This window comes from Balaenoptera ricei, chromosome 16, assembly GCF_028023285.1.
Source record: "Balaenoptera ricei isolate mBalRic1 chromosome 16, mBalRic1.hap2, whole genome shotgun sequence".
Lineage (NCBI taxonomy): Eukaryota > Metazoa > Chordata > Mammalia > Artiodactyla > Balaenopteridae > Balaenoptera > Balaenoptera ricei.
The window spans coordinates 65,848,992-65,875,130 of NC_082654.1; the positions used below are offsets into that span (position 1 = coordinate 65,848,992).

General features: G+C 40.4%; 1 protein-coding gene and 1 long non-coding RNA gene across 7 annotated transcripts in view; one reads left to right on the top strand and one right to left on the bottom strand.

The window, feature by feature from the left end:
* Nucleotides 1-2,174: 2,174 nt before the first annotated feature.
* The window catches only part of MYPN (myopalladin), a 75,146-nt gene continuing 51,181 nt past the window's right edge, over nucleotides 2,175-26,139 (bottom strand). The window contains exons 12-19 of one of the 3 annotated variants that reach the window (XM_059900345.1): nucleotides 17,573-17,794; nucleotides 16,112-16,261; nucleotides 14,771-14,853; nucleotides 13,443-13,569; nucleotides 12,020-12,227; nucleotides 10,289-10,454; nucleotides 6,964-7,097; nucleotides 2,175-4,104 (exon numbers count right to left, since the gene is read on the bottom strand). In XM_059900345.1, coding sequence (XP_059756328.1) covers nucleotides 3,935-4,104; nucleotides 6,964-7,097; nucleotides 10,289-10,454; nucleotides 12,020-12,227; nucleotides 13,443-13,569; nucleotides 14,771-14,853; nucleotides 16,112-16,261; nucleotides 17,573-17,794 — 1,260 coding nt within the window. In that variant the 3' untranslated portion in view covers nucleotides 2,175-3,934. Of the gene's footprint in view, nucleotides 4,105-6,963; nucleotides 7,098-10,288; nucleotides 10,455-12,019; nucleotides 12,228-13,442; nucleotides 13,570-13,611; nucleotides 14,347-14,770; nucleotides 14,854-16,111; nucleotides 16,262-17,572; nucleotides 17,795-26,139 lie in introns of those variants that run through there. The other 2 variants (XM_059900343.1, XM_059900344.1) reach the window with 2 other exon arrangements.
* LOC132350821 (uncharacterized) overlaps nucleotides 5,096-26,139 on the top strand; it is a 78,074-nt gene continuing 57,030 nt past the window's right edge. For all 4 annotated transcript variants that reach the window (XR_009498018.1, XR_009498019.1, XR_009498017.1 and 1 more), the window contains exon 1: nucleotides 5,096-5,221. This is a non-coding gene — a long non-coding RNA (uncharacterized LOC132350821). The remainder of the gene's footprint in view (nucleotides 5,222-26,139) is intronic.

The window sequence follows — 26,139 nt, forward strand, 5'->3', positions numbered from 1 at the left end:
GTTTATTTCTACTTTCCAGACATGCACTGCACGTGCAACAAGGAGGAAGTACATTCTTCACTGACGCCGACGCTACAGCCTGTGCTATCTGCATCCCTTCGGACCTCTTAGGGTAAGTTCTGTGATCAAATCATGGTAATAAAATGATTTTTCTCAATCTCACCTGCTCGTTGGAATCACCTGGGAAGCTTTAAAAATACTGACGCCTATGCCAGAACCCCAGAACTTATGACTTAGTGATTTGGGGTTGTGGCATGGCTATTGGGATTTTTAAAAGTTCCCCAGGAGATTCTAGTGTGCCAAGGTTAAAAACCACTGCTCTAGACTCAATTCATTTTATATGGAAACATACTGACTCACATAGAATTTTAAAGTTCAATTTAGGTCAATAAATATTTATTGAGTGCCTACTCTGTATAAGGCAAACTTTTGACACAATCCTTACTAACAAGTAGCTAAAATCTAGTGCAGGCAAGACTGGGCTAGTGCAAGGGGAGAGACAGGCAGGTATATAGAGGCTGTGTTTTATATAAAATACTATACAAATTAATCTTCTCTTTTTCCAGACTCAAGAAATTTGCTATAAGATTTCAAAAAAAGTAGAATTATATTTTACTGGGGTCTGGGGGAGGGGGCGGTCAGAAAATATTTCATAGAGGCAGTAAAGTAGCATTTGAGATGGCTTTTAAGGAACAGGTAAGATTTCTGTAGGTGGGGATTGGGGAGAAAGCCTTCCAGGGGGAGGCAAAAAAGAGCCATGTGGCTGGAAAGCTGAGGCCTGTGTTAACTTTGCTGGTGCACTGGGTGTGTTTTCTGAGTAATGGATGAAAAGCTTTGGGATCATATTGAAGCAAGGCTTGAATAGCACAGGACAGAACAGCTGGCCTGGGTTGGCTCCAGGGAGCCACTGGGGGTTCGAAAATTGGGGAATGATATGATTGGAGCAGTACTTCAGGAAGAATGATCTGATGCTGAGATCTCAGCTAGATTTGAGTGGGAGAAAAAGCAGGACTAGAGGCAGGAAGACCAATTAGAAGTCTCTTATTATGGTTGAAGTCAGAAAAATTGAGGGAAATTAAGAAAGTAATGAAAGTCTGAACTGGGGAACCACAGGGGGACAGAAAGGAAGGCCTGACTATAAAAGAAATAATCGAGTTAGAATTAACATGATTTGTCAGTTGATTGGAGGAAGCAAAAAATGACTTGGATACTCTTTATTTGGATTACTAGGACTGTGATGGTGCCATTAATAGAAATCATTAAACTAGGATGATGAATGGTTTATGAAAGGGAAGATGATGAATCTGATTTTGGATATGTTGAGTCCAAACATATCCAGCAGAACTAAAATTTCTTATATAAGTATTCCTCGTTGTAATTGAATTCCAATAGAATTTGGATTTGTTCAACACAGTAGTTCTCAACAAAGGGGATCCTGCCTCCCGGGGAACATGTGGCAATGTCTGGGGACATTTCGGGTGGCCACAACTTGGGGAGGGGTTGCTCTGCTATTGGCATCCAGTGAGTAGAAGCCAAGGATGCTGCTAAACATCCTCCAGGGTGCAGGATAGTCCCTCACAACAACGAATTATCCGGCCCCAAATGTCAAGAGTGCTGAGGTTCAGAAACTTTCCTGTAACCTAATCCAGTAAGTTCAAATTCGAGGAATTTTAAAGCTTGTTATATTTTAGGTTCGACAGTGCCATCTAGTGGCCAAATATAATATTTATCATAGTTCTGTGTTAAGCACTGTAAAACAACAGGTAAAAAATATTCGGAAAGTGAATACATATAGAGATGAAGAATATCCTCTCATAGGAGAACTGTCTAGAGTTTACATTAATAGATGTGATGAGGAGGTTGGGTGTCCAACTGTGGAGAAGCAATCCTGGAGTTAGAAAATGCTCTTTGGTCATAAAGAGATTTGATAATAGAAGCCAATATAGAAACAGAATATTTTACAGGATGCATTCTGTATGGAATGCATTCAATTTCATTACAGTTGCCTATACTTTTACTATTGTTCCTGCATACATAAGAAAGGAAAAAGTCTAATAATTCTGCTAAGTAATTGGCCGAAATCTTTATTTCTTAAGGATGTAACTTATGGTATTTTATTTAATTAAGAAATAAAGATTGAAAATAATTAAGATGATTTTAGAGTCATGAAAAATATAGGATGAAGAGTACTAGAAACTTCCCTTTCATAAAAAATAGACTTTTGCCCAAAGAAGCAGCACTTGACATGCCTTTTTTCTTACCTCCCCCACTAGATTGTAAGCTTTCTGCAGGCAGGGACTGTGTCTTATCATATTTGTGTATGGCCCATAGTCTCTAGCATAGCGTCTTATACAGAGTGGACACACAAATGATTTTTTGAGTGAATGAATTTATTTTTATACTGGAAATCCTTGCCTTGAAGTGAAGAAAATTTCAAGCCTTTCTAAGCAATTACTATTTGTTCACTTGAGTAAGATGCCAGCTGAGGATGTCTGCTCAGAGAACACCAAGGACTTGGGCACAAGGAGTTGGTAACAGACACTCCAATTCATTTCCCTGGTGAATCTGGAGCAAACTGTGCCGTGATGACCATCCCTAGGGCAATTTTTTGACTGGTGCATATGTTGTAGATTTCTCTAACATAAGATTCATTCATCCAACAAATAGTTATCGAATGTCTACTTTGTGCTAAGCACTCTTCTAGGCACTGGGATATCACAGTGAACTTAAGTCTAAAAATTCCTTAAGTGGAGAGTCAGGCTTTGAATTAGTGGGTTAGAATAAAGATGCACATTCTCTGTCCCTCCCGCTTTCTCAGTTAGCATAATATTTTCTGTATAGAAAATGCAATTTGGCTAATGATCTCAAAGCAGTTCACAACTATTAAAGACCTCTCCTTCTACAGCCACTGCTTTCCTTTTGCTTGGGCAAATGAAAAAACAAAAACCACTCTCCCATCACTTCCTCTCCTGGTTTGCATTTCTTCCTTTCTGCTTCATATACTTGCAGACTTTTGGGGCGAGGGGAGAAGCGGGAGAGTCAATATTCTATGGGCAGATGATGATGATGCCTGAATATTTTTGCAAGTGGCAACTGAAGCTTGTAGTTTTAAAAGTGACCCCGCAGAAGATTTCCTTCTGGTTGGTTTATTAACAACCCTTTAGTTCTAGAGCCTAGGGATATATATATATACGTAGTCAGAAAGAAAAACCACTCACCACTGTATCCAAAAGGAAATGGTGCAGGCAGGGTGGTGGGTCCCTGTTTTGGCTATAGAATAAGTGCACTGTGCAATATTTAGTGTTTCAGTGATTTTTTTTTTTTTGGTATCTCAATCACATTTTGGCACTTTATTATGTGGCTCAGTACACCCAGGGTAAGCAAATCAAAAGTGCTTCTCCACGTATGTGAGTTGTATGGCACAGACTCCTAGTGCTAAGTAGAAGCTGATTTAATAAATCCACCGAAACTACTGCTATGGATGCAATCAATGAAAGGTGGTGGAGACCCCCCTGCCTTTTTCCTTTGCATTGTTTAGTGAGTTAGTGATTCCTAAGGTCACTACTGTCCAACTCCTCTCAGCCCAAGCGTCTGGCCCCTAATTGCTCCTAGAAGGGCCTGAATACCCCAACGCAGCAGGGGGCAGGGAAGCATGCTAGCTTTTCCCCAAAGCAGTGGATGGCAGCTGCATGACATCTTTGGTTCGTCTGTATTGTCTTCTCATTTTGTTGGAATCTTAAAAGGCACAGCCCTCCATCTCTCCCTGAGCTGAGACTGCAAGAGTCCCCAGCTGACTTACTCAAAGCTCTCCTTGCCACAGGTCGGGCAGAGTGGGAACTTACTCAAATCCAGTTGCTTGGAAACCATCGTATCTGGCTGGTCTTCCTTCCCCCTCCACAGTCCACCCCCTTACACAGCAGGCACCCAGACATTCTTAAAGTTCATCACTCTCCACTACACTCCGAGAAGAGCATGAATACACCATTGTGCTTTCCATGGAGGAGAAAGCAGAGAAAATGTCGAGTCCTTTACTGGTGAGAGATCCGTAGCGACTGCCACTGGGCCGGACAGACATGGGTGGTGGGATCTGGTGGTGCCACTGAGCTGGAAAATGGACCAAATAATGTGTTACAATCAAAGGAATACAGTCTAGCAGGTACACGGCAGGGGTGCATTCTGTCCTCATTCCAACACTTTCTGTGGGATCTTAGTAAAGCATTGAAATATATCTGGGTCTGAAATGCCTCATTTGTAAAAGAGAGAAATAAAATCTCTCCTTCCCTATCGGGAAGAGGGAAATTGGGCTGGTGATCTCTTAATCCCCTAATTCCAAACCCTATGATTCTAATCCAGTAAAATCTGGGGCTGTAAGAAGGAAGAGTGGGTGACTAGGGTGATTTCTCAAAATTTTCTCCTGACCTAGCATGGAGTCTGCTGGGTAGAGAGGGCGGTAGGCTCTCAAGGCAGGGCACCTCAGAAGGTGGAGATGAGAAATCTATGGAAATGGAAGCCAAAAGATGAGTCCAGACCTCTGACCGCACACCTCATCACCCTAATCAGCGATTACCTACCTACCGTCCTAATCAGGCTCTAATGAGTTACAGCAAGAAGACTGAAAAGTAACATGTGCAATCAACCATGGTTCGGGGACAAAAGAGAATATTAGAATTTCCACGTTCACCAAGCACTGTCCAAAGGGGACCCTGGTTTTAGCAGCCAGGATCTTTAGGCTTGAACATGGCCTGAATGAAATATCCATCCAAGCTGCTCAGTCCTGTGTGTTGTCACTGATTCAGAAATTACCAAGCAGTCTTCTCATGAGGTTTCCAAGAAGCTTGCTGTGGAGATGGGGAAGCACCAGGTGGGGAACGCTGACGCTCTGGGTCCTACGAAGCTATGGACCCTTGTAGCATTCCCACTTATAAACGGGTCCTTTGTTGATTTCATTCTTTTGAATTAGTTTTTCGGGATCTAAATGCCTCTGAGTGAATTGATAAAATCAAAATTGGAAAGCTACAAAACAGGACAAAACTTACAGCGATTCCACAAGAGAGCAGGCACTCAGTAAGGCAGCCATGAACTGGTTTAAAGTCCCTCCCCGCCGCCCTCCGCCCCTTAGCCTTTCCTGGCTCTCTCGGACACCTTAACCTGACAGCAGGTACTATTAGAAGCCGTCTTTTCGAAGAGAGAGGAATGCCTACTGTCCCCATTCCTCGGACAGGTAGGAAGTGATTGCGGGGCGGCGTACGGGATTGATTTTACCCCAAATCCTCCATGCCTTGCCCCACTCCCCCGTCCCAGCTGAGGATACAGCGCTTCGCGTCGTTAGTGCTGAGGAATCAGGACGGGAGCCAGGGGAGAGGTGAGCCGGGACTAACTGAACTGGGGACTCCGCCGCGGATGAGCGGGACTGGGACAGAGTCATCGGTTTCAGGGCTTACTGGTATGAGTTTCTTAGTTGGAGACCTATTTCCTTCTGACATGGTGAAGTGGGTGAAATGGTTAAGGCATTAGCCTGGATTAAGAAACGTATCACTGGCGTGTCTCTCCTCGGATCCTCCCAGGGGAAAGTACATTGGAGCCAGCGTCCCTCACGGCTGAATTTCTTTTCAAGTCCACGAATTAAGGAAAATAACCAGAAAGCTATATATTTTCTCTAAATATTAGACTTAGGGAAAATGGCAGGCCAAGACCCCTCCTGTATGGTACCAAAGAGAGGAGGTACCCGGGGCTTCCCTGGCGGTCCAGCGGTCAAGACCCCGCGCTTCCACTGCAGGGGGGCGCGGGTTCGATCCCTGGTGGGGGAATTAAGATCCTGCATGGCGCGCGGCACGGCCAAAAAAAAAAAAGGAAAAAAGATGAAAAAGGGGGGGCGGGTGTACCTGGTGTGCACCTATAAATAGCAGGGACCTCAGGTTCTAGGCAGAGTTACTGTTTCTTATTTGTTATTCTGGTTAATCATGTTAAACCAGTAATGAATAAGAAACTTATTAAGCCAACAAATTAATTCTTTTAAAAGAGGGGGGGAAAAAAAGGATTACTCTTTTGGGTTAAGGAATATGTCTTCAAAAATACCAGTTAATGTCAAAATTATAGAGGAGAGGAGTAGAGTACACAAATACATTAATAAAGATTAATCTGTTAAATCTTTTTGAAAATTAGAAACATGGCTCAAAGGAACGATGTAAAACCTGGATTTGCTTTCCAGCTGTAGTCACTTAATCTCTCTGAGTCTCTGCGTTTCTTCCTCATTTATATGAGGGTAACAACAATTACAATCATCTCATGGGTTTAGGAGGATCTTAGGGTACCATTTCATAAATTACAAGTCACTGTACAAAAGTCATCTGATATCAGTATCATTAGGACAGCTCTCTATTATTAGTCTGATTGTGAGATTGGAGTAATAAATATTTGTGGAATTAATTAACAAATGAATGGGGTCTGGAAAATTCTGCTGGGTGGAGGTATGGCTGGGGAATGACGCGCAGTGGGGAGGGAGTTACAGTGGGTGACCCATGGCAGCAAGGAGATGGCCTGAAGATGTTGGGTAATTAGAAGTACAAGCGCATGTACACTCTGAAGTAGTTGTAATTCCTAGTATTAGAAGTACAGAAAAATTAACCTCTTTTTGGAAGAAGTTTAACCTTATAGTGAAATGAGAGAGTGTACAAAAGCCTGAGGTGACTAGGATAAAATGACTTTAAAAATCCATCTCTTAAGCACTAAAATATGATCTAACCAATTCATTTATGAAAACATACTACACCTATCCTAAAAGAAAAAAGATTTTTTTGGCCACGCCCTGCGGCTTGCGGGATCTCAGTTCCCCGACCAGGGACTGAACCGGGGCCTAGTCAGTGAAAGCTCCAAGTTCTAACCACTGGACGACCAGAGAATTCCCCGCAAAAAGATTTTTAAGCTCCCTGTCACACACGGATCAACCGATGCCATCACACTTACCGTATATATCCAACCTGGCAGTGCATGACACGATGCCAGCTTCATTCTTGGCTGACAATGTGTACCATCCAGCGTCTGATTTCTTGGCTGGCTGAATGAGGAGGCAGACATACCCAGTTGTGTCCTGGTGCATGCTGGAGAAAAGAAAGAATATATCCGTATTGTATCTGGGGGCAGAAGCGGCCTTGTTGAGTTTAGGGCTCCGGGAAACTCGGGCAAATCAGGCAGTGCAGTGCTTCTCCTCCCCTCCCTGACCCTAGCAGGAGGGAAGGGGATTCAGCTTTAAGCAAGCATCAGAGGCAAGCTTGAAGGTGGAAAGAAGAGGGTCAGTAGCCATGGCTGAGACCTGTTCTTGACCTCTCCACTCTCCTCCCAGGAGGACTCCCACTTGTCACAACCAAAGTACAGAAAAAATCTCTTTTCCGAACCAGGCTGGACATTGCAAGAACTTTGTAAAAAAGCTACGGGAGAGTAGACCAAAACGAGAGGCCAGGGATGGATGAACTGTTAGCATGGATGGGGTCTTTTCTTTCCTTCCTTCCTTCCTTCCTTCCTGCCTGCCTGCCTGCCTGCCTGCCTTCCTGCCTTCCTTCCTTCCTAATTGAAGTATCGTCGATTTACAATGCTGTGTTAGTTTCTGGTGTACAGCAAAGTGATTCAGTTATACATATAACTTTTTCAGATTCTTCTCCATTATAGATTTATTACAAGGTACTGAATACTGTTCCCTGTGCTATACAGTAGGGCCTTGTTGTTTATCTATTTTATATATAGTAGTGTGTATCTGTTAATCCTAAGCTCCTAATTTATCCCTCCCTCCACCCTTTCCCCTTTGGTAACATTAAGTTTGTTTTCTATGTCTGTGTGTCTATTTCTGTTTTGTAAATAAGTTCATTTGTATCATTTTTTTAGATTCCACATATAAGCGATATCATATGATATTTGTCTTTCTCTGTCTGACTTACTTCACTTAGTATGATAATCTCTAGGTCCATCCATGTTGCTGCGAATGGCATTATTTCATTCTTTTTTATGGGTGAGTAATATTCCATTGTGTGTATGTATGTATGTATGTATGTATGTGTGTGTGTATATATATATGTGTGTATATATATTCATATATATATATATATATATATACACACACACACACACACCACAACTTCTTTATCCATTCATCTGTTGATGGACACTTAAGTTGCTTCCATGTTTTGGCTATTATAAATAGTGCCGCTGTGAACATTGGGGTGCATGTATCTTTTTGAATTAGAGTTTTTGTTTTTTCTGGATATATGCCGAGGAGTGGGATTGCTGGATCATATGGTAACTCTATTTTTAGTTTTTAAAGGAACCTCCATACTGTTCTACATAGTGGCTGCACCAGTTTACATTCTCACCAACAGTGTAGGAAGGTTCCCTTTTCTCCACACCCTCTCCATCATTTATTATTTTTAGACTTTTTGATGATGGCCATTCTGACTGGTGTGAGGTGATACCTCATTGTAGTTTTGATTTGAATTTCTTTAATAATTAGCAGTGTTGAGCATCTTTTCATGTGCCTGTTGGCCATCTGGCTGTGTTCTTTGAAGAAATGTCTATTTAGGTCTTCTGCCCAGTTTTTGATTGGGTTGTTTGTTTTTTGATATTGAGCTGTATGAACTGTTTGTATATTTTGGAAATTAAGCCCTTGTTGGTCGCATTGTTTGCAAATATCTACTCTCGTTCTGTAGGTTTTCATTTCATTTTATTTATGGTTTCCTGTGCTTTGCAAAAGTGTGTAAGTTTCATTAGGTCCCATTTGTTTATTTTTGCTTTTATTTCTACAGTATTGCCTTGGGAGACTGACCTAAGAAAACATTGGTATGATTTATGTTAGTGAATGTTTTGCCTATGTTCTCTTCTAGGAGTTTTATGGTGTCATGTCTTATATTTAAGTCTTTAATCCATTTTGAGTTTATTTTTGTGTATGGTGTGAGTGAGTGTTCTAACTTCATTGATATACATGCGGCTGTCCAGCTTTCCCAACGCCACTTGCTGAAGAGACTGTCTTTTCTTCATTGTATATTCTTGCCTCCTTTGTCGAAGATTAATTGGCTCTAGGTGTGTAGGTTTATTTCTGGGCTCTCTATTCTGTTCCATTGATCCATATGGCTGTTTTTGTGCCAATACCACGCTGGGATATCCAAGAGCATGGGATATCTTTCCATTTCTTTGTAGCATCTTCAGTTTCCTTTATCAATGTTTATAGTTCTCAGCATATAAGTCTTTCACTTCCTTGGTCAGGTTTATTCCTAAGTATTTTGGGTTTTTTTGATACAATTTTAAAATGGATTGTTTTTCTTTACTTTCTCTTTCTGATATTTCATTGTTAGTGTGAAGAAATGCAACAGATTTCTGTATGTTAATCTTGTATCCTGCTACCTTGCTGAATTTGTTTATCAGTTCTAATAGTTTTTGTATGCAGTCTTTAGGGTGGAGGGGGTATTTCTTAATATATCCAACTGGGCATGTGCAGCATTTAGCTTAATACAGTTCAGGAGCAAATCAGCATGTTCTTTCCTTCTGTTTTCTCTATGTCAGTAGTTCTTAACTAACCTTGACTGCATATTGCAATCCTAGATAATTACACCAGAATTTCAGGCTGTGTTTGACACGTTTCATTAATTTACACTGAAGTGTTAACTCAAGAATATTCTCTGTTCTTGCGTATATTTTACCAGAGAAAAATCCTGACCTATATGTACATAGACTTTTTTAGATGCCCAAATTCTGTAAAACCCAATATTTTCTAGGACAAATTCAGTTTACTGTGAAGAAATAATTCTCAGTAGCAATTTCTGTACATAAGCCGCCTTTGTAGCATAAAACCAAAATGGCAAAGAATGAAGGATGGTTAGGGAGAATTAAGGAAAGCTCCCACTTTAAGAAACTGTATCCTTAAAGTTACTTAAAAAACAGCCATGTAGTGATGGATGGAGAAGGAGTATTACTTTAATATTTTATTTTGCTTTACTTTATTTTAGCTTTTTACCGTCAAAAGGTTTTCTGTGTGCTAATATGACTGAAGACACATGACAAAAAATAGGCACGATCTTTATAAATTCCTCATACCTTTTTAAGCTTAAAAATTAAGGTTTTAAAACTGTGGGACATGTGTACAATGCACTACCCCTCAGCAACAGAAAGGAATAAATTCTTGATAAGCACAGTAACGTGTGAAACAGATACATTATGCTAAGTGGAAGAAACCAGATTCAAAAGGCTACAGACTTATTTGGGCGGCCTGACAGGCCTCACTGAACTTGACCGAGGGTGGAGGCTGTACCTGATCCTGTCTCTGGTGAAGGGGATGGTCTCGTTGCCTTTCTTCCAGTAGAACACAGGTGGAGGCATGCCTATGACCCTGCACTCCAGTCTCACCGGGTGGCCTTCGGGAACACCGCTGTTCTGCAGTTTCTCCAGGATTACAGGCGCTTTCTTCACTTCTTTGGCTGAATGAGAGAAGGGCAGTGCTAGTTTGAAGCGTTAAGTGCCTTGGGGTCCATGCCTCAAACAAATTACAGTTCTGGAGTCTAGCAGAGTGAGCACCCACCCACCTTTACCTCTTCTTTAGAACACTTCTCAAGCCTCGTAGTGAAGATCACTGCCTTGATAAAAGCTCCAGAAATGAAGCTTGATAAAAAAGAAATGAGGAAACTGTCTCTGCCTATCTTATGAGGGACTACACTCAAGGATTTGGGTCACACACATGGGATGCATATGGTAGGTGTGGAATTGAGGGAGTTTCTTTTATTGCTCAGCAGTAAATTTTGAGAAACAATATAGGTACTAAATATATCTTTTTTTTCTTTTTTAGAGGAGTTTATTTTGTAGAAGATATATTAATTTTCCCTCAACTTTTTATCTTGAAAAATTTTATAGCTACAGAAAAGTTGAAAGAAGTATACTATTTTAAAAAAACCACACACACAAATTATGCTTCCTAAGGAGGCTTTCTTCCCCCCCCCCCACCGAACCAATTAAGGCAAAGCTACCTCATATCTCAGGGTTCCCTAGTCAATAGCAAAATAGTGGGAAAAAAGTAAAAGCTGCAATCAACGTATCCTTGCAGGATGAGCTTTTCCTACTCTGTTGGTGAGATGGAATTAAGGATGAGAAAAAGAAAAAACTATACTGAGGAGACAGCTACTAGCTTAGAGAGAGGATTAGCATTCTGAAGCTACCCTGATTTCCTTCAGGGGCCATATGAGGGCGGGAGAAAGCCCAGCACAAGATTTCATACATTCTGAAATCTAATTCTGGCTGGACTACTGCCCCGAGGGTCTGGCACCTCCCAGGTGACAATGACTTTTTGTCCTTATCTGTGACAGTGTTTTGTTCACATCATCTTATAAGGTTAGGGTTTGTTTGTTTAGTTATAGATTCAAGTGCCTTCCACGTTCCAGGCACTGAGTCAGACATCAGAGATACACGGAAGAACAAGTCAGAATCTCTGACCTCAGAGGCTCATGGTGTCTTCAGGGAGGCAAAAGGGAAAATAGTTACACCGAAGCCACCAGTGCTGTAAGAGTCTCTCCTTTACTAAGTGCTATGGAAACAGAGGAGGATGTAACCTGGTGGATCCACTGTGCCTTTGTGGTGACATTTGAATTAAGTCTTAGAGAATGAGCAGGAGGTTGCTAGGCAAAGAAGGGCATTCCATGTAGAGGGACCACAGATGCAAAGGCATGGAAGCTTGGGGTGGGGGGAGACCCTGGAGTGTTCCAGGAGTGATGAGCTTGTAGGGCAAGTGACCTGAATTTGTGATAGTCAATTGGTAATTACAATGACTACCATTTATTGCAAGCATGATATACACAAAGTACCATATTATGTTTTTAGCTTACTGATATGTTTTCGAAAGCAACGTAGGAAACATGGCCCTTATTACAGTGAAGGAGAAACTAAGATGAGACTCGGTGGGGCAAAGGACTAAGGAATTACATCAGAGGCTCTGCATGTTTCCGCAATCACTTTGGAGGGAGTTCTGTTTAGGGGTCCCAGCAGCAAACCTTACCTACTACAGTGAGGTCCAGACTAAAGGAATTCTGTCCGGTTTTGTTGGTAGCAACGCAGGTGTAGGTCCCTGCGTCACGTTGAGTGAGCGGGTCAATGAGCAAAGAGTGGACTCCGGTCTCCCTGACCAGCATCATGTGGGAGGTGTCGGGGAGCACAGGCTGGCCATTGAGCAGCCACGTCAGCTCTGGAGGCGGTAAGCCACTCACCTAACAAACAACAGGACAGATGAGGCAAATGACAGACTGAGGACAGACAGATTTATTTGGTGGCTGAATTCTTCTTCCTTGTCTGGCACCACATCGATAGTGACAGAACGTCAGTGCTGAGAAGCCTCTCCTCAGGAACATCGGGACAAGAGGGGTCTAGGTGGGTGGCCGTATGCATTTAAACTGTATAGTATTTGGACCCCAGTTCAGGTCATGATTATATTCTAGATTAGAATGAATAAGAATTAAAAAGCTAAATAGATAGATAAAATAGGCCTGTGGGATCAGTTTCAGAGATATTGCTTACATACCTAGTAAGCAAGAGGTAGCCAAGGAAGGCACAGACATTAAACCAGTGTTCTCAAAGCTGGCTGTGTGTCATAATCACATGAGGAGTATTTGACAATCCTGATGCCCACTTACTATATTAAATCAGAATCTTTGGGGATGGGACCCAGTCATGGGTGTCTTTTAGGGTTTAGGGTGGAAGAAGTTAATCCCAAATATTATTTAGGTAACTAATGGGAGAGCAAGAACCACCTAGAGAAGTGGATTCTATAAATGCTTAACCTTAAGCCTTTACTAATTTGTGTCTAAATCTCCATAGCATTCTACATCGTTCGGACAGAAGGGGTGACTTCAGTTACTGTTCATACTGAGAAATATTCATACTGTTCAACTGAACCTAGTTTCTGGTGGAAGAGTTAGAATGTAGACTAGCTAAAGGTGATGGATGTTGACTAGTAAGAGAAATCAGCTTCTGTTTTCATAAACTGCCTTGGAGCCATCTTTTCATGACTATAATTTTTTCAAAGGCTGTACCTCACAGCAATTCACTTCAAGGATGCAAAAATCATCCTTATGCCTTTATGGTAATAAAGACCTTCCAGGTACCATATGGAAAATGTCTGAATTACATCACCTCTTTGGTTGTCTTTACAAGCATAGAGTTAACTTGGTACAGTATCAATGTAATTTTTATTAAGATATAAACACTTAAAGACTTTATGAAATACTTTTGTCTGGTATTAAATGCTCCAAAAAGAACCTTGTGGGCAAAAAAGTGCTCTCTCTCTCTCTCTCTCTGTTCCTCAGTCCCCTTTCCCCGAAAAAACAACAACCATAAAACAAATACAAACAAAAATAGGTGCATACAAACAAACAAATACAAAATATGAACAGATTTGGAACCAAGAATGGTGTACTAGAGTCTACCTTACAGTCCAGGCGACAGAGGCGCCCCTCGTGAGCTACCATATCCCCAGGAGCCTGCAGGAAATGTGGTCGGAAAAATCGTTCCTGTAGGGGCTCTTTGTCTCTTTCTTGCGCTCGGGACCTTACTCTAAAACAGCAAGCATGTTCAGGCATTACCCACAGAAACCGCTTCAGAACTTATGACAGTATAGACATTTAGGCATGGCTCTCGGGCCTGGAGAAAGATTTTTTTTGGGGGTGGGGGTGGCTGGACCATGAAGGGATAATAAATAATAGTGTGGAGCTGATGTAAAAAGCAAAGTACTAAGCATCTCACCCACTGTAGGGTTATCTTGTGAGATCTGTAATCAAATAATCAGGCTTTAGCTTCTTTCTCTCTGAAGTCATTCTGGGTTAAGTGACTCAGCTCCCCTTGCCTTGGGTTTGACCAGTTGTTCAGAAGTTTCAGAATAAACAAATCAGTATTCAATCTGAACCTCAAATGAGAGCCAAAAGAGAAGTCCTGTTTATCACCCAGAACAAGGCAGCTGCAATCCCTGTGTCTCTGAGTAATACAATTTAACCTGGCTAATAAATTATGTCAGACCATTAAAGATGATCATGAACTTAAACTGGTTAAGACTGACCACAGTAACAGCTGTTCTTGAAGAAGGAAAAAAACAAAAACAAAAAAAAACTGAAGAAGAAGGTAGAGTTGCAACGGTGGTAAAATACTGTATCTGAAACATGGGTCACTATTTTTGTTCCTTTGGTAAGTCTAATGTAATTCATCCATGTCAGCAACTATGAAATGCTTTGCTAAGACTCTGTGGCACCACCAAGACTCAAGAGAAAGCCAGGCTCTTTCTTCTTAGTGTTTAGTAAAATCGGAGAGGAGGAAAGTCAGTTGCTGTGTTGGAGACAGCTGTTATATTGGAGACAATAACAACAACAGAAATCTTTTATCAGTATACATATACTCATTAACGGTTTCTGTTTTTTAAAGACAAGGTAATTTAATTCAGAGAGTCTGATTTATATATTATGTGCACAGGTACTACTGATGGTTGCAATTTTTGAACCATTAAAAGTGTGCCGTGGACCAACGCTTCTCATATTTAATGCGCTTATGAATTACCTGGGGATCTTATTAAAATGTAGATTCTGATCAGTATGTCTGGGTGGGGCTTGGGATTCTGCATTTGCAACAAAAGCTCCCAAGTGATGCTGATGCTGTGGGTGGAGGACTACACATTAGTTGACAATTTGTAGACCAGATACTTCAGTGCTCATTGTGGTGGGTGGCTGCTTGGGAGGGGCTAAAGAAGGGAGATTCTTACTGTCTTTACCTGTGAGACTGACCAGCAGCTGTTAGTCGACTTCGAAGGGGCAAACCTTGTACCATCAAGTGGCCAGAACAGCTGATTCTCCCCTGAGAAACAGAAAATGAAGGAGATTAAAATAAAAACAATTCCACATTTTTTTCAGTACATATACATTCTTATGGACCAGAACATTATGAACATTTTGGCTAACTATTATGAGTTTTTTTTTTTTTTTTTTTTTGTGAGGGGGGATGAAAACAATATAACTCCTTAAATCACTGTTAATATTCCAGGGGAAACGATTTATTTATTTATTTATTTATTTATTTATTTATTTTTGGCTGTGTTGGGTCTTCGTTTCTGTGCGAGGGCTTTCTCTAGTTGTGGCGAGTGGGGGCCACTCTTCATCGCAGTGCGCGGGCCTCTCACTGTTGCGGCCTCTCTTGTTGCGGAGCACAGGCTCCAGACGCGCAGGCTCAGTAGTTGTGGCTCACGGGCCCAGTTGCTCCGTGGCATGTGGGATCTTCCCAGACCAGGGCTCGAACCCGTGTCCCCTGCATTGGCAGGCAGATTCTTAACCACTGCGCCACCAGGGAAGCCCGAAACGATTTTTAAGAATATTGTGACTTTCATTTTTAAGCTGAGAAATGAACAGACATAAATGTAAAAAAATTTGAATTCTTGTGCACTTAACATTATTTGTAGGCACATGCAGAGATCATGGTCAAGTATTTTTATACTTTCCTCAATAGAAGTTATCTTCAAAACTAACATTTTAATAGGAGGAGTGGGTGAGTAGAAATTACAGTGAGTTCTGGTACAGTGAGTGAGGTACAGTGAGTTCTGTACCTCCTATTCTAAAAGTAATTGAAGATATTTACTCTGCCATATCTTTAAGGGGAATTTTAAGTCTTGGTCTCTTCAGAAAAGGAAAGTGAAAGATTATGGCTTTCCAACTTTTATCAAAAAAAATTTTTTTTATGAGTGAGGGATATTCACAAGTGATTTGCTTGTTCTCTAAAGAACAAAAAATAGCAAATCATTCTTTGATAGAATAATTTGTTGACTCTTCAAGAGAGTCAGTGAGTTGATCAAAACAAGATTTACTCCAATAGTTCTGGGGCATATACTTAGTGAATAGATACTACTAATGTCCTTTGACAAAGGCTGAAGGGTGGCGTGACCCATCAGTGGCTAAGTGGTCTTGTAAGTTGTGATACTGTGCTCCAGTTCACACAGTCTCTATGCTCCTTATTCATTTTCCTCAGAAATCCTTAGTAACTTGCACTTCTCAAGGTTTATTCACAATGACATGAACCGCTCCTTCCTCAGAGTGCAGTACAGCGCGGAACCCTGCGTCTCCACCTGGGGGTTGGCCGCCATGATGGTGTAGTTGCCGTCGTCATCGCCGGTGGTGGAGTCAATGTGCAGAGAACACGTCCCGTCTCCTTCTCGCCTCATTTTGAAGTGCTCATTTCTTTTTGAAATCTGCTTCCCATCTTTGAACCAGTAAACCTGAAATGAAAAATGATCAAGGAGAATATACACTGTTCTGTACATCTTTTTTTTTTGGCCGCACCATGCAGCATGCACGATCTTAGTTCCCTGATCAGGGATGGACCCTGTGCCCACTGCATTAGGAGCGTGGAGTCTTAACTGCTGGACCACAAGGGGAGTCCCTGTTCTGTACATCTTTAGAGGATAATGATACAAGGAGTAGGATAAGGCAAGGATCGATTGCCATCTCTACAACTAGTAACCCATCCCTTATAAAACACTTAGAAAAAAATTTTTAAACATATTACAAATGACAGTATAATATGCTCCTCCACTTGTACATATACAATATTTAAGTAAGAAATTATGTATAATTTAGGATTGAGAAAAAACTTTTGACTATTTTTATTATATTTATAATTACTTAAAAAGCCACCCTAAGGACCAGAATTGTCTTCAGAAGCAAAATAATTAAAACCAGGAGCCTGGAACTTTTCCTATTATCCTTTTACAAACTCAAGTCTCCTGAAGTCCGAGATCTCAGGGCCTCGAATAGCTGACCTTACTTGAAAGGATAGTATGGTTTATTATACCAAATGGAATGAGGCCAGGATTCAATTGCTAAATTTCTCCTCTGACTAAAATTTAAGTATACATAGTTTTCAAGTTAAGTTCTGCCTGTATCAAGGAGATCTCTCAGAGACAGGGGAGTTAAAGTACTGGTTGCAGCTGCCCTTCTCTACATTTCCTGGTTACCTAATCATACATACTAGCGCCATGTTAATGTTTGTGAAAGTAGGGTGGATAGGTTCCCTGCTATAGGCATACTGGGTGTAAATCCTTCTCTCGCTGACTGCCAAAAAGTCTGGTGACTCGTAAGATTTTTCAGCAGCCAATGATAATGATACGACATTTTCAGCATTTACCAACCTAACAGTAATAATACAAATATAGCTCACTTTGTACAACAGGCAGGCTGTAGATTTTCAGTAGATGTTAAATAGAAAGAAAAGTATCAGTTTGGTGAGTTTGATGGTTGAGAGAATCAATAGCCCAAAATAGAGGATCATGACTAAGACATTTATTGTCAACTTTTATAAAAATTTTAACTTACCCATAAGTTATCTGATTTGGTTTTTGCCTGGCTATTTAATGATTCTATTCCTGATTGTATCTTTTTAGTCAGATTACTTGGGCTTTGTTAATTTTCTGGTATTGATTTTCATTCCCTCTGTAGATACTTCACTACAGTCTGGTAAGACTTTCTTGAAGGCACTGTCTGTAGTTTTGCACTGTTGGTTGGCCAACTGGCTGGTCATCTTCCCCTACCTTTGGGACAGGTATCCCAACAATTTTGCAGGTGAATGTCACTGGAGAGCCTTCGGTGACCCGGAAGTGCTTGAGTCTTTTGTCAAAGATGGGAGCTATACACTTGCCCGTGGGGATCTCATCATGTTGGATTTCATCATCTGATTCATCAACAGGGGTGCGTTCCAAGCGAAACTCTATTTCATTCATCAGCCTCTGCTCAAAGCTTGAAATTTTGTACTCCTGTCAAAATGGCAAACATGTTTTAATTTCAATTTTTGTGGGTGAGGAAGAATGTGTCCATCAATATAATGTGAGGATGAAACTTTTTAAGATTCAAATGTTAGATTTACATTGTGGAACCTCAGTAAACCAGGCATGTTCTGTTTCCAGTTCCTCATCATGGAGCACTGAAGGAGATTTGTGTTTCTACTACAATCCCAAACTGTCCTAGTGAACCCTGATTCCTCACCTTCAGCATGGAGCCCCAGTAGAATATTGTAGGGAATGGAATGAAGATGGAATATAATTTTTGTAGCTACTAATAGTGTCCATTTCAATATGTAGAGCTGCCTATGTGGTATTTTGGCAAAATTATTCTGAACTGCATTCTGATACATGCCTGCATCACCAACTTCCTGTCTCTACTAGACATTCCCATCTGCATACTTGAGGAAAACTTGTCTTGAATAAATCTCCCTTGACCCCATGTCTGCTTACACTGTGTCTCTGCTGCCCTCACAACGAAGCTATTTAAAATAATTTTCTATTGTTATAGTCTCATTTCCTTGTTGCCTGTTCTCTCACTAACATACTCCAATTAGGCTTGTGTTCTTATAGTTCCACTGAGATTGCTGCTGTCAGGGTCTTCACATTTGCCAGATCCACAGATAAGTTGTCACTTATCTGCTCTTACCTTACCTGACCTCTCAGTAGCATTAGACACAGATGGCTACTTTATCTCTTTTGAAACATTTTTTTTTCTGTTGGTTTCCATGACACCCTACTGGTTTTCCTTCTCTTCCCCTAGCTGGTCCTTATCAGTCTCCTTTACTAGCTCTTCCTCCTCTGCTCTAGGTGATCTCATCCAATCTCACAGCTTCAGATACCTTCTGTATGCTGATGACTCCAAATCCATGTGTCTCAGCCTGGTCTCTCCCCAGAACTCATATACCCAATGATCTACTCTACATCATGGGAGTCATATACCCACCAGTATACTCTCTGTCATGGCTTGGGTGCCTCATGGGTGCACCCATGGACCAGCTTAGCATGGTCCAAACAACACGCACTTGATTTCTGTCCCCCAGGGAAGATACTCCTACCCTGCTCTTCCCCATCTTAGGAACTGGCACCACTCTTCATCCACTTGGTTAAGTGGTTAAGCTGGTGTTTCTCACATTACCTATGGTAAAAACCAGATTTTAAAAATACATTTTTTCAACCTGTACTCTTGTAAAATAAAATAAAATAAAAATGAATTACTAGAAAAATGAAATAGAAAAAGCATGCAGAATTATTCAATAGACATAAAATTTCTCTGTCAAATGCTCTAGAAATTTCTTAATGGTTACTTTCAATTTCCATACTTATCTCAAGGTGGAGAGGTGACAGCTTGCCGACTGACACAGGTCTAAGACCACACTTTGAGTGCACCAAGTTAACCTAAATCTAGAACTTATCCTGGATTCCTCTGATTCCCTATCCTGCCCTATTCTATCAAGCTTAAATGTCACCTCCCTAAAGCAACTTTCCCAGGCCACTTCATCTAAAGTAACTCCCAATTCTAATTCTCTACAGAGCATGGACTGCTATCTAGTGTTTTTCTTGTTTGTATATTGATTGAATGATTGAATATCTCTAAGCCTTAGAATGTTAGCATCAGAAAAACAGAGCTCTTGTCTGTCTTGCATCCCACTATATCAACCATATATGGAATAGTGAGTGCCTGCCACATGGCAGGTGCTCCATGAGTATCTGAAGAATGAAAGAATACATGAATGACATGGAGGCCGTCACTTGTTCCAACACTACTGTATCTTTGAGGAATCTGGAGCCATGTGCTTGGGGTGAGGGTGAGCCCTTTGGTTAAACTTGTGACTCTAGTTAACCATAATTTTATGATTTAGGTAGGCCTAAATTAGGTAGGTAGGAGATGGTACTAGGATGCCCCTGAAGTGGAATTTGGGGGCACATGGCTGATTTGCATCTGCCCCTAGTCATAGGCAGAGTAATTGAGTTCAGGACTCATGAGATATGTTCTCAAGCTATTAAATCACGTCATTCATGTCCTCTAGCTATTGTCTTATACATATCATCGCCTGAATTTGTGCAGAATTGGAACTTAGGAAACACGGACACCAAATGTTTCTTGGTTTTAATTTCTTAGAACCAATTTTAAATCTTCCCTCTCAGCCTCATCTCAGACTGGGTAAACAAAATACATCTACAGCTCTTTCAGGGTAGAAAAATGATTAATCTCCAGTTAAGCGTATTAATTTTTAATCAGATAAACAAATAATTAAAGTAAAAGATTGTTCACTTCTAATTTGAAACCTAATTTAGTTTAAAAGTATTAAGACCGTTTTCTACATTTTGGGTTGTTTTTTATTTTTAAAGTTAATACTTAAAGCTTCCAACTATCTACCTATTAGTTTGAACTATATGAAGTTGCCATTTTTGAGGGTTAAAAGAGGTAAAATATCAGCAATTTCAAATTATTCAACCTAATACTATACAGCGAGTATATTTTCCATAAATACATTAACTAATCCCACAAATTTGAAATGTTTCCTAGTCTTGACAGTTTAAAATCCCATAAGGAATATATTTTTCTTCTTTGTTGAATTGCATTCATGCTCCTAAATGGGTATTATTTTTCCTTTTAACAAATTTGTTTATTTTTTGGATGCTTAGGAGTAAAACCAATGAGTCATTTTATTCTCTTACTATGTGAGGTAGGTGCTAAATAGCTTTATTATTTTAAAAATAATAGTCAAAAGCATAATTCATATAGTTAGCAAACCTCACACACAAATCCTGGAGTTCAGGATAACCCAGGCTTTTTGTGAGGGTGGCAAGAGGTCTTAGCTTCTTATGGCTTCTCATCTTGTTTCATTTAAGTCCCCAAATTCCCAATCCATTCCATACCGCCTCTAGCCACTATTTTAGTAGAGTCCTTGCTCCAACCTAAATAACCTTCTCTGCAGCTTCTCCTACTGCATGATGGGTGAGGGCTGGTAAGTTCCTGGCTAATTACATTGTCAGAGTTATTATGGGGGGGGGAATGAATTCCTGAAATTCTATATTGAAAGTATGATCTAATTTTTCCAAACAAGTATTACTGTACATTGTGGTAAGTTATGATTATATCTATACTTCAGGAACAAATGGGTGATATATAAGGCTTTTGAGCACTTGCCTGAGAATACAAATACCACATTGTCTCCATGTATTCCAAACAACTATTTTTAGGAACTTGATTTTACCAAGTTGGGACCTGATTTTATGGAATTTATAAATGTTTGAATTGATTTAACCAAAGGAACTATGGAAGCGATATGATGAAAATACGCACGTTTTGTTTTTCTGTAAGTGTACACCTATTGGTTATATATTTACTATTCTACCAGTACTGCAAGTTGGGAGGTGATGAAAACAGAACACTCAATGAGTTATCTAAAATATACTATCTGTAACTATGTACTGAGGATACAGTTGTATTCTACTGAGGCACCAAGATGAGTTAGATATCAAAAAACAAGTGAGTTGGGAGACAAACTATCCTCCAGAAATCTCAAAGCAGGTGCTTGAGGACAGGTTAGATGATTGATATTCTTCACCTTCATCAGAGATACAAAAGAGTCAGGAGGGAGAAAATCCAGTGAGAAGACTTTGGAAAGAGCTATTAATGTCTGTGAGCATCCCACCTCCACCTCCACTCCCAGAGTATCTGCCTTTCACCTCCAGTCTATTGAGAGAGATTAAATAGACCCATTTGTAGTGTTTACTGTGTTCCTCCAGTGGATTGGTATCTGATTCCTGCCTAAAAAATCTAGAGTGAGGAGCACAGTGGGTTTTTGTTGGTGGGCAAGCTGAAGGTTGCTTTCAGTGGCCCACACTCCTGCATTGTGTCAGGTCGGAGGACCTGTGATGGTTGCTGTCATACATATATGGGCCACATATGAGACAGAGCCAGTGTGGAGTCAGCTTTTGTCCCTCTGTGGCTGGGAAAGGAAGGAGTTGGGAACAGCAGTTAGTGAAGCAGGGGAGGAGGGAGTGAAAAAGAGAGAAGCTGGCCATACTTCCTTCCTGGCTTTAGATTTCCCATTTGTAGAGGTCCCTGGGGTGTGCGTTGTGAGGTGTGGATGGGGGCGTTTGTGTGTGGGGTCTTATTTTTGAATAAGGATTGGGGTGTTGGTTACCATGAGGACTGGTCATTTTGTATTACTGGATCAAGGCTGTATTTTGCAACAAACTAAATGTAGAACGTTATATGAACTAAAATTGGTCAAAATGGTTTTGAGATTACCTCACATTTGAGATTGCCAGGAGAAGGATTAGCCCCACTAGGTAAATTTAAAGGGATAAAGGGAGAAAAAAATAAAATTGCTTTTAAGGTACAATTGTTGAAGGTACCAGTTATATGGTATAATGTATAAGTTACAGATGCACAACAAAGTAAGAATACTGTAGGTCAAGGAGTTTCCACAAAAGATTTCATAAAATATTTGGGAAGTTGAACCTCAGGAACAAGGAAACCCATGTAACTGTGTGGCAGGGGTATGTGACCTGTTTCTAAAGCAGTGAACCTTTACAACTGAGATGTTTACAAAGATGCACACCATCCCCAGAGCAGGAATTCATTTTTTTTTTTTTTTGGTAGTGCTTTGCAACTAAGAGTTGGTTATCCCAAGGATAACTAATCCTCTTATACATAAATCAAGGTTGTCGTTCCAAGTTGTGACTGAGGGGGTTCAGATTTTGTAAGGACATTTGCAAACAAGCAGTGTGTTTAAGTTAAATTTGAATGTGCTTTCTGCACTGTTCTGCACAAAGGTTGTACTACTGATCCACTGTCAGCAGCTGTACACTTTGAATTTCCAGAACTGGATTTGGGCTGTGTTCTCCATTTTCCCTTGCCTTGTCCCCTTTGTGGGTAAAAGTAGGAGTTTCTGCGTCAGCTGCTTGTAGGTGATGTCTGTGCTCAAAGGAGAGAATATTTTTCTGTGTAAATCTGGTCTGTATGGCAAGCAAGTCAAAGACATATGGCCCATCCTTTCCAGGCTTATGTTAAAGACCTTAAGTGAAAATGAATTGCATAGAATTTCAGTTGCTCTACGAAAGAAAATGAAAAGCTAAAAAAATTACATCAGAAGAGTATGCCACTTGAAAATATAATTCTTTTTTTTTTTTTCTTTAAAGATAATCCTCTTAAGGCTGATAGTTTGACAACTTGAGGCATTTGGTTTCTGAGACACATCTGCAGAAGTTTTCTTCAAATTGTCAGACTGGTGGAGAGTGCTTTCCTCCTGCTAAGAATCACAGTGTAATGACACAACCCAATCAGATATGGCATTGCCAGGGTTCCAAATTTCCAAAACGTGGGCCATGATCTGGCACTCACTGCCCTGAGCGTGCTGCTGGCTTCCTCTACTCTGGGTCTGAGTCTGGGCTTCAGGGGCAAATAATCAAATAGGGTCAAACCAGCTGGAAGAGCCTGCCCAAAGGGTTCCCAACCAACTCTGGGTACAGTGTTCACTAGAAGAAGTTTTATGTGTTAGAGAAAGTATTCTCCTTTTGTTCCTGGGTGAGCCACAGTATGGACAGCAGATAAGAGATTCCTAGATTAACTTGGAGGTTAACCTACACAGAGGATGTCTTCTTTTATGATTTATCCAATACTACATGCTTCCTTCAATAGAAATAACCAGGCTTCATGGCTTACCCCCTGTCCCTGCTGCCAAATTCTTAGAATACTATAATAGGCGCTGGGGACACAGCATTCTATAAAACACACACTCTACCTTCAAGGAGGTTGCATAAAAATACTTTAAATCCAAATTTTGTCTTTAAGAATAAATAATTAGTAAGTGGTTCACAGATTTATTTTATACTTAAATGTTCAGTTAACACTAGAGTTTTGCTTAATTTCAGGGTGTTTTTTTAAAAAGGTTTTAGTGTGTTTTTAATCAACTTTTTAGTCAGTTGATTAAAATAGATTGTTATCATAGTAGATAGTGTCTATAATTAGGTATAATCAGAATCTCTATAGTTAAGTGAGATATTTTCCATACAGATGCAACAAATCCAAAATTTTCTCCTTGGTCAAAAGTTTGGTTATCCTATCTGAAATTAATGTAAATCCCAAAGTTGTGAGTTAATTCAGCAGATATTCCCTGAGCACCTACTCTGGGACAGATACAGCAGGGGTGCAGCGATGAACAAGACCCCCTCCCCCACCCCCTGCCAATCCAGCTCGCAGGGAGCTTGTGACTGGTGCATCCTGGGTGGGCCCACAGCAGGTGACATGGGGACACTGCACTATTCCAGCACCCAGGGTCCTACAATGCCCACGGTGAGCAACATAAGGCCAGTGACTACGTTGAATTCTTATTAGAAAAGGAACAGACGGCTTGCCCTCAAGAGAGAATTTTCATAAAGAATTCATGGTAAGAGATGAAAGAGGTAAGATTTAAATAGAAGAAATGACTAAGCAGTTTAGAGAAGAAGGAGATTAGAGGAAAAAAAGGCAGAGCAAGAATTAGGTACTTATTCTTTCCCCCCTCTGTCATATAGGGCAGTATCTGGGAACCACAGACAGTTTTAATGAAGCTTTCATTTAAAAAATGGGAGGGAGGAGCAGAATAAAGAGATGGGAAAGTTTCCAGAGAAATGAGGTCAAGGAGGAAAGTTGAAATAAGACATTAAATGTGTGTGTGTGTGCGCTTTAGACATTAACAGTCACCAACTATTTACTGGGAGCAGAACGTCATACTAAGTCATGTATGCATTAAAATCATTGGTTATGAAGGTTCCATTACATTTTGTGTGATCCTGGTTTCCTCTGACCTCTCAGACTCACCTTGCTAACCTAAACCAATTGATGTCCAGTGAAGATCCACTGGTGGTGAACGATACCCTTCAAAATAAGAAATGATGCAGCCTAAAATCTACAAATCTCCACTTTTTCTCAGCAAATTTTCCTCTTCTTAACTTCCTCAGTGGGCCACAATACATTTAGACAGTTCTTCATGACTTTTTCACTGTCATTTCCCAAGGCAGCAATGGACAAAACAATATTATAATATGGTCATCATTTATTCCTCAAAACTTTCTCAGAATCAACATCTACCAACCTAATGCAAGCATTCCATCTCAGACAGCTCCTTAGTTTCCTGAATTGCATTTATGCAGCTTGGCTTTCATGATCCCTGGCCTAGAATGCTGTGTAAGATCAATTCTGTAATTAATATACCATAATAACGCTCAGAATAATAATTGTCAGAAGAACACGGATGTGTCACAGATATTTGGTATATAGTTTTCACTGAAATATGGAGAGGATTGAGATGCTTTTTGAGACTCCAAGTTCCTGCTGTTAGCCCTGAAGATAATTCATGATGGAGGTTTAATAAAGAGTTCTGCTGGGTTTATGGCACTCCACTCATGGAAGTTCATGTTTATATGTACTCACATTTCAGGTAATTAAGAGAAAAACCCTACTTTCCCCTGAGTTGGGGCAATGGATTAACATGGATCTACCTACAGAGTAACCGTAAAAGTAAAATCAAACAGCCTGTGTGCTGACCCGGTATCATTTTTACAGGGTTCTAATTGCTCCCTGAGTTGTTAAAGACATAGGCTGAACACAGCTCTGATTTCAATGACACTTAGAAGGATTAACAACCACAACTGTGATGACAGTATTATAGGAAAACAAATCTGTGCTAGACAGAGCAACATTTATGGGGCTTGGAGGTATTTGTCGTAAACCTGCAAAAAGGCTGCAGAGTTTCAGGGAAAATGTGAAAGTGTCCTGGAGACCAGGGCTCTGGTTGTCATTCTACCACTGATAGTTTGACAACTGTGCTTCAGTTTCTCTATCTAGAAGGTGGAAGAGAAGAATAGTTGCCTTGGTGTTTGCCTCCCAGAAATATATGTAATTTGACGAAATAATACATGAAAAGTGTACTCGATTATGGCAAGCTTAAATATCCTGCTTCAAGACAATAATTTAAAGTCAATTTTAAAAAGCATTTTTAAGCTATTTTAAGCATTATTATTTTAAACATTTTAAGCATTACTTTCAAGAGAATCCACTCAGTAAAAATTGTCCAACGTATAACACAATAGTAAAATACTGTATATCAATGGCTCCACTGGAAGTAAGAGATAGAAACATGAAGGAAAACAGCATATGGTCAGGGGAGTCTGGAGCCTTGTTTCCAGGGGTCACTTATGTCACAAATTCCACAATATTTGGCATATAGTTTTCACTGAAATTTTATGTTACACTTAAAATAGATTTTATCAGTTCCCACCTGGGGAAATAAACCAAGAGTTAGATTATTAAAATGTAAATCTGC